The sequence below is a fragment of the Anneissia japonica genome, unplaced genomic scaffold (assembly GCF_011630105.1).
Source record: "Anneissia japonica isolate Jap-2015-1 unplaced genomic scaffold, ASM1163010v1 scaffold532_len20026_cov133, whole genome shotgun sequence".
Lineage (NCBI taxonomy): Eukaryota > Metazoa > Echinodermata > Crinoidea > Comatulida > Comatulidae > Anneissia > Anneissia japonica.
The window spans coordinates 1-9,106 of NW_022691293.1; the positions used below are offsets into that span (position 1 = coordinate 1).

The 9,106-nt window shown below is 31.3% G+C and overlaps 1 protein-coding gene across 2 annotated transcripts in view; it reads right to left on the reverse strand.

Annotated features, from left to right (window-relative positions):
* Positions 1 to 207: 207 nt before the first annotated feature.
* Positions 208 to 9,106, reverse strand: part of LOC117099991 (receptor-type tyrosine-protein phosphatase alpha-like) — an 18,488-nt gene continuing 9,589 nt past the window's right edge. Inside the window, exons 13-21 of one of the 2 annotated variants that reach the window (XR_004444056.1) lie at positions 8,526 to 8,661; positions 8,048 to 8,191; positions 5,626 to 5,728; positions 5,393 to 5,466; positions 4,890 to 5,147; positions 4,136 to 4,287; positions 3,839 to 3,974; positions 1,966 to 2,113; positions 208 to 1,915 (exon numbers count right to left, since the gene is read on the reverse strand). Coding sequence is in view for 1 of the 2 variants with exons in the window: in XM_033239519.1 (XP_033095410.1) it covers positions 2,042 to 2,113; positions 3,839 to 3,974; positions 4,136 to 4,287; positions 4,890 to 5,147; positions 5,393 to 5,466; positions 5,626 to 5,728; positions 8,048 to 8,191; positions 8,526 to 8,661 (1,075 nt within the window). In the remaining variant the exon portion in view is untranslated. Of the gene's footprint in view, positions 2,114 to 3,838; positions 3,975 to 4,135; positions 4,288 to 4,889; positions 5,148 to 5,392; positions 5,467 to 5,625; positions 5,729 to 8,047; positions 8,192 to 8,525; positions 8,662 to 9,106 lie in introns of both variants that reach the window. The other variant, XM_033239519.1, reaches the window with a different exon arrangement.

Here is a 9,106-nt window from a genome sequence, read left to right on the forward strand (position 1 = left end):
ATCAATAAAATATAAAATATATAAAACTGGAATGCTAAAGTTGGATAAAAAATGTGATAGAATATTGAAAATAATATCGTTTTGTGTAGACCCATGACGTCTACTAGATCGTAATAAACTAAAGATCATAACGAATCGGATGATTCCTATTTTGAATTTTTGATAGTATTTTGTCATGAATTTTCTTTTCACATTGTTAATAAAATATTAAACTACCTAGATAATCTACAAGATAACTAGACATTAAGCATTATGGAGAAATTTTGAAAGCCAAACCATGCATTCATCAGACCAAACACTCTCCATTATTAATTTTTAGATCAGGTGAGGCATTGTGTTATAAGCATTACAATGACTTCACTTTCTTAAATTAACGATTTTAAAAGTATATGTTAAATTAATATACAAAAATAAATCTATTTGTAAAAATAGCTAAAAATCTTAGTCCATTTAACCAATACATATCAATACATAAAAAGAATGAAAATAATGGTGTCATGGAATATATTTAGGTATATATTTGGAGTAATTATAAATGAAAAATCATATACCATAAAAAGGTTACACTGTTATTTTCAAGGCGATATTTTAATTACGAAGGAGTTATTCTGTACATTTTTAGGAGTTGGGAGTTAAAATAAATCCTCGAAAATAACAGTGTAGGACTATATTTTGTAAAATATTTCATATCATTTGATAATATTACTTCTGTCATTCCAAAACCCAAAAACTAAAACTATTAACATGTGCAGATTCCATTTTTTTCATTTGAACAATATTTGTAATTTTGAGATTAGGTCTATCTAGTCATAATTAAAAACGTCACTGAAAATTGTCCAATACATTGAACCATATATAAAATATACCATAGTTTCCATAAAATCACTACACTCTATCGCCAACAACTTATGGTGACGCTGATTGTTCGGTCGAATCGGTGAGTTGTAATTAAACATCATAATTCACAGGTTTTTTTTATAAACTGTTATTGTAACATTCCAACATTAGTATTTAAAATTGGACTTTCTTTAAAGATATTCCAGTTGCTATAAAGTGAACAAGGGTGTGAACAGAATGGTTATTGATATATATTCTTTGCTTACATTTAGAGAATATTAATGTTTGCACTACCCTAATATTCTTGTGTAGCACAAAAAAAAAGTAGATTTTGAAATTACCAAAAACATTATAACGAGCTGCTTTATTACTCAGATATTATCTTTGGCCCGTGACCGTGAGCCCAACTAAAAAAAAAATAGTTTGGAACTTTAAACAAATTAATTAAGCATTAGGGGCCTATACCGATGTTCACACCGGATTCAGGGGAGAAAATTCTGGTTGGATGTGAAGTTCATTGCTCAAAATTTATCAGAATATAAAGTTTAATGATTTTTTTTAAAACCTTTTAGACAGCTGTAGTTTTTTGCGATACAATAAAAAAAAAAAAAGTGTCCCTTTAATAGGGGTTGGTTCACTAAAAAGTGTCCCCTTAATAGGGTGTCCCAGAGTAGGGGGTGCTACTGTATTACATTGGTCGTATATTTTGTATCTTTGACAACATTTCTATGATAACTTGAAGTCTTGGTAGTGGGAAGCTAGGCTAACTATGGGTCCTTAGAAGTAAAATGTTGCCGACTGAGCCTAAATCATGATGGCATGCTTCTTCCTATACCTTACATTACTTTGATTTGTTATTGCTTGAATACATGGCGTGTGCCACTTATTTTTTAGAAGTAAACAGATTTGTATTGTAATATTATAAGTTCATTTGTAAATGTTAAAAGAGGCATTTTCCATGACAATAGAGATTGCATTTGTTGGCATTCTGTAATTGTTGAACTTTTCTTGCAGTTTGGTGTGAAAATAAGGATATTATGAGTAATAATTTTTTAATAACTGATAATACTTATCCAATTTATCCAACGGGAGGCGCTATATAAATCCAGAATTATTATTATTATGAATTTAACTATTAAATTAACACAAATAAATTTATGACTATCAAATGTGTCTTCTGAGTAACATATGGATTTTGATATAACTAAAAGTTGACATAAGCTTCAAATCCGTCAAGGTAACACCGCGCTGCATCGTAGCAAAATCTATACTGCACCTACAAATAAAGAAAATATATTATAAGTAATAATAATATAAAAATAAAGTATGTCTTTGTTTCGTAAGGGAAAGAAGGAGCACCTCTCATGTTAGCTGTCTCACATTTTTGTAGTTTTCTTTTCGCGCTCCGATAAGACACAGCAAATTATTTTTAGTAGAAAGAGAAGCGTTAGAGAATTCTGTAGTGTAATTTAGTTATTTGAGAAAGTTAACACAGTTGTTCTAGGAGTATTGAGCAGTTCAACTGGTAAGTTAAATATCATTGTATTAAACTTCATTGTAAAAAAGATCATAATTTATCGTAGAACATCAATTTCAATGATTAAATAAGATTGAAAAACTGAGACTGATCATTCCTGATGATGACATAATTAATGTCGAAATATTGAATCCCAACACGATGGCGTGTATTTCAATACTTGGAGTATGTATTATACTTTCTTATCTGAGACTGATATAGTCGCTATTGTTAGCGAGTTGCCTAAGTTTTATATTAGGAATTACGAATTAACCATCATTAGAATTATAGTTATTCTCAGAATTGTAGCATCGTATTAGGTATATGATGAATCATCTTGCAAGGGATGGCTGTTTTGGTTGTACATGAACAGAAAATGTTAATGATTATTAGTAATTATTAGAACTATTTATTTTGAGTGCGTATTGATTTGATTGATTGAGTAGCTTAATTTGTGCTACAGTATTTAAGAGTCTAGTGCATTTATACATAGCGGAGTCTAGTGCATTTATACATAGCGGAGTGATATTTGCAGTGTTATGAGGCTTATTTTTAAGTTAGTTTAAGTTACAGTATATTATAATCAAGTTGATCCCTGAAAGTGTTTTATCTCTAGTGGTTAGAACTTTTGATAAGAGTAACCATGGTTATACCATGTAATACAATAGAGCGGCTGTATTGCTGTGATTCGAGAGTCGCAATTATTTCGGGTTTTCTTTATGAGGTCTACGCGAGGAATAATATGTTTAAATTACTTTAGGTATTTTTGTTTGAGTATCATAAATATAAATGGCATAATTCAAATAAATATTATCATCATTATAGAGAAACACTTTTTTCTTGTATTTGTCATTAAGTTAATTGATATTTCAACAGTCATCTGAGTAGAGTATACTGAGTTGAGCTGTAATTTGAATCTTGGATGTCAAAAAGTGTAATTTTAAGCACCATTATATGAGTTGAATGTATTGAGAATTAGTTAAAATTACGATAGTCTATGTTATCGCGTTGAAAAGTTTGAGCATTTTGAGTTACATAGTTTCTTGTATTTTGTATTCAATAGGTTCGAACGACTTGTTGGGACACAATAAACTTTATTATTGATATTACCGCGCGGACAGGGTAAAATTGGTCTCCATGTACCCACAATGCATTTCAAACAGATGTTCCACTATATTGGGAAGCTGCTGTATCTTCTGCTATTTATTTTCATTGGTAAAACATGTTGTGCATGTGTCTCTTCCTGAATGGATTGCTACGTAGAAATCTATTATTATCATTTTATCTAAGATAACAGAGGAACACTCCCACAAGGAGGTGTTCGACCCATACAAAACCAAATATGAAAATAATAATGAATGAAAGAATGAATAAATGGATGAATGAAATTACAGTTTTTCTTATCTTCTTCTATATTATTATCCGTTATTGACTCTTACAATAACATTGACATATTTAAATAATATTGTTTCAGATAGAACCTACCTTAGTATTCACCATTGCAGGGCAAACTGATCGCAGGGTTTTCAGTATTTGGAATACATCCACAATTTTCTCTTCTTTAATTTTATCGATTATTGAATAAACGGAGCAGAACAATCCTGATCGAACCGCGCCATCCCTAAATATCAATCATAAGCAAAACATATAAGAATAATTCAAATAAATATTTATGATTACTATAATTAAATCACTCTTATATATGATCATGTATTTTGTTTGTAAAAATTCGATTTTGGTCAAATAAATTAATGAATAAATTATAAATAAAATTAAACGCACAGACAATGAATGATGATTGGCCGGTTACTTTGAGGAATGTGACCACGTTGAACGGCTGCAATAAATCTGACAAATGAGTCAACCTTTGGAACAGGTTCTGCCTTAGACCACTGCCGAAACTCAAAGTGCAGAATCTCTTGTACATCATTGTCCTGAATTGAAAAAGAAAAACACACAATATTATGAATATATTAAGCCAATGAAATTATGGACAACCCAGACTTTTTTTCAAATGTTCTGAATAGAACCGTTGGTTAAAGGATTTTTGAGAAAATTTTTATGAACATTTTGGTGCCGTTCTGACTGTATGGCGGAAGAGAATCTGAGTAGGCCTAACTTTTGTTTCTGACATTAACTTTAATAACTGACATTTTTATGCATTTTTAATGGATTGTATTCGGTGGCGTCACAGAGTTTGAAACATGTTTTCATAATATATATACAATGCAAAGCAGATTGATCACAAAATCAGAAGCAAATGTCAAACATTAGAGCCAAGATTTTATTGCTTAAAACTGTTAGGGCCCTGTTGAATAAAACTATGGTATTATAGTTTATATTATACATTTTTTTAAACTACAATGTGGGGCCCCTCATGCCTGGGGGCCCTTGCGCTCCTACCCCATCAGCACCCGAGCGTGACGCCACTAGTTGTATAGCAATTGGAAAAAATGAATATAAACTGTATTAAAACTTTTTTACATAACCACTAAAAATAAGATGAGTTATATTTGATATGAAGTATGTGCACGACCTTTTGTAGCATGATTTTCCGTTCGATCATTAAGTCGTTCTGCTCAGACGAAATGATGCTAATGGTAAATTTATCAATCTTCAGCTCTTCATTCATCCGTTGAGGAAGGTATGCGGTGCAAGTTTCATCTTTGTTATTCAGTTGTACGATTATGTCCGTCTTGTAATCTAACACTAAACGCCAAAAATCAACAGTTGTGTCGGCAGGCTCAGACATTGGAGCCTGGGCAACAATAAATGCGTTTTGCTTGTTGTAGCCCTGTAATGTAAAACAAAACGGACATATTCTTCAAATGCATATTGTGGAATGTGGCATTATTTTTTATTTGAGATTCACATGAAATGACAAAGGTATTAGATGATGGTAATGATAATAATGATAATACTAATAACAATAATAATAATAATAATAATAATAATAATAATAATAAATAATATTTTAGAGAAAAAAATATAAATAAAATATGCAGTTTATTAATGATTTGCTCAGAAAGTTTTACTTACGTCGCAGAATGATGCATTGATGTAATCATTTCCGTTGGTGCATGGAGTCATCAAGAAAGGACGAGCTTTATTTACTTTATAAGATAAATGAATCAAGATACAACATATTTAAATAAATAGATAAATAAATGAACCATAACTATTCGACATAACCTATCGTAATAATAATCTGTTATAATTATGCATTTGATAATTTTGGATATAGATAGCAATTACTAAATAGGAGAACTTACATGGTAAGACAACTTTGGAACGATTCTTCAATATGTTGTCGGGAAGCCTGGCATGTGATGTACGATCATCATCAATAGGACTAGGATATATACTGTTTAAAGTCTATAACAAAAAACGTAATACTACTTTATAACTTTTTTTGTATATTTTAATTGTTAGGCCTAAGCCTGTAATAATAAATGAATTTGACAACAGTATGAAAAACAAATGTCTTTTAATTTTAGAAGGGTAAATCTGCTTTGGCCGATCTGCCCTTCAAGCCATGATAAACTATTTAGTGGCTTATTGTTATGTTAATGTGTAAGGTGTACACATGCTGAAAAGTATATTCAGAAAAGGAAGATTAGATATATCATATCTCTCCTGTTTTAAACGAATGTATTCTCTGCATTTCTCACCTGAAATATACAATATTAACATCAGTGGATAGTATATTTTAATTTATATACGCCAGTAGCAGCCAAAGTGTATGGACTAAGTTAACGCACTATGGTTATTATGTATTAATATTATATTTTAGATTAATTGAATAAATGTTACTCGAAATGAAATGAAATGAAAATGATATGACTGATGTCCTGAGCGCTTAGTGCTATTAAGTCCTAAACAGTATAATTGGCCTAAATCAATGTAAAATCAAAGTAATATGAAAACTGCCTTCTATATTAACTAGTTGATGATTTTATTGAAAGATCATGATAAAAGTTCTTGAAATAAAAGACTATTTACAAAATGTGCACTTACATCACAATGATTTTTTCTTCTTAAATTTGTTTTCATTTTATTCTCATAATAGTCCAATATAGACCTGCCACAAGTTTCTTATAGTTTATTTTTCTCATTCTGGACAGTGCCACCAACGAGAAACTTAATTTAGAGATGGAATAAGCGACTTGTAAAACACTTAATGCAGGCATCAGGATGCCAAAAGAATGACGTAATCTTGGGCGGACAGAAATAAACATTTTCAACCAATCAATTCATAATTTTTGGGCCACGAAACTGAATCACTCGCGTCGACTAGTGAGGCATATCCTCCCTAATAAAACGGGCCTAAAATATTTAGAATAGACCCTAGTTAAACAAATTTTGGCAATGGCAAAAACAATTAAGCTTAGACTAGGCCTAGATGGCATACCATTACAAATACAACAAAACTATAACTTTCCAGGAGGATGGTCCAGACTTCTGGAGTCAGAGGCCTAGCCTAGTAGAGGCTTGGCCTATTTTTTAGTTCTTACTTACAGAGGCCTACCTTTTTAACAATATTCCAACCTAAAGGCCTAAATCTGTGTAGCAGCTAGCGGACAGCAAGGTTCTGTAAGTATACAGTAGCCTACTAGTAGACTCTGCAGTCCATAGTCGTTCACAGCAGGCCAGGAACTAACTGTTTTAATTCAAGTAGGTAGGCAGAAGGGAGCTGGTTAGCTTATCCTAGTCGAGACATCCGCATCTATAAATCCATCTATTATTATTATTTATATCTTCAATTTTGAAAATTTACCCAAGATTAATTAATATGCATGAACTAAGCCAATCATGTGATTTACAATTTATCAGTCATGCATACGATATCCCACATCGAATTTAATGTGGGAAATCGTACGCATGAATCGTTTGCCCAGGCCCTAATCTGAAAAAAAAAAAAATCGAGTAAGGGAAGCCAATTAAGTTAGGTATGGCGCGCAATAAGTGCAATAAAGAGTGAGTAACCTAAATTTAAGTCCAATATTAAAAATGCTTTTAACAAGAGAAGAGAGTAACTGACAAACAGATGGACAGAAAATTGAAAAAGAAGATTACTAAAGCACTTGTATGGAGTGTGCACTATATGGTTATGAAACCTGGACAATGAGAACAATTGAAATAGATAGACTGGAAGATTTTCCAAAAGCGGACATGGAGAAAATTATATGGAAAAACAAACTAACAAATGATCAAGTACTTGTAAGAGTAAATGAGAAAATAACTTTATCAGCTACAACAAAAGACAGAAAGAAGAAATGGATCGGAAGTATAAGTAGAGGATACAGTTTTGGAGAGATATTATTGAACTAAGTATAAGGAAAGCGGCCTTGAGGTAAAAAGAGAGTAAAGGTTTTAGATGACAAAAAGGAAACAAATGAAAGCTATACCATCATGAAATGTAAAGCATATGATAGAAAAAATCGAGAAATGAACTGTTGTTAGCATGCCAGTAGGCAGATCATGATAATAGTAGTCTCATTATTAGGTTTTTATAACTGTTTAGATCAATAACTAAATTAGAAAAAAACAAACTGAAACTCACATACACAAGGCAAGCAACATTCTCTATTGGCAGTGTTTTGGGTCGTGTAATACGCAATACCAGATGAATAATATCTAAGCCTATCGGTAGGAATTAGTGTAGACATACAGTAAACCGTAGTAGTACAGTACCTTTAGTTGGTATTCGAAAGTTGAGTGCGTTCCCTGCACTTGTTGTTGTTCATGGATTACTTGGTATAAATCAGATACTGGAATTTGTGTCTGTCCACAGAACAACTCTTCAAGTAATACTGCATAGATGAATCTGTATTGCTCCTATTGATGTTTTAGTATAAGATAGAAATTTAAAGACAATAATAATGATAATAATGATAATGATTATACAATTGTTTACTAGAGTAAGTATTTTGTTCTTATACTTAACATTGGATTTCACTGTGGGTATTGGCATGTTTATTGATTGATCAAAATTATGCAAATCAAACTAAAGATGTAGTCAAAATTCAAAATAAGTATAAATTTAATAAATTAAAGTAGGTCAAGCTAAAAAAAATAATAATCTGTAGAAGCATTCATAGTAGAAAAAAAAATAGGTAGGGCTAATATTTTAACACATTAAACAATTAAAAATTAAAACCTGATATACAACCTCGGTTTGCACCATTTGGATACGTTTCTCCCTCATGCTTCGCACAAAATTAAACACGTCTACCTTCCCTTCTTGCTTTGCCATGTCCAGCATTGAAGCAATTACAATAACTGTACCTGTCCTACCAGCTCCAGCACTGAAACAAGTAATGAATTTAAGTAATCATAAAACCGTATACAGTATAAGTATACAAATGACCAACAAACTATTTGAGGATCACCCAAATAGCCGCCTAAATAAACCATCTTGAAGTTCAAGATGACATGTGTCATCAAGTGAAGATTAAAACTCTATCATATATTTATATTTAGAACTAGGAAAGTATTCAAAGAAAGCAGGTAAAACAAATAGTAAATGCAATTAGGACACAAGATAGATATGAGGCTACTTAATTGCAATTGCATGGTACAAATAGAAATTTGGGAGATTTAGATGGTATGTATAAAGGGGTAGATATCTATACAAATATATTAAAATATGGGACACTATTGCTTAGGTCTCTATTCAAGTACAATAATAACTGACAACTAATAACCCATACACGATTCCTCTATTGGTAATTAACACAAATAACAGTACAC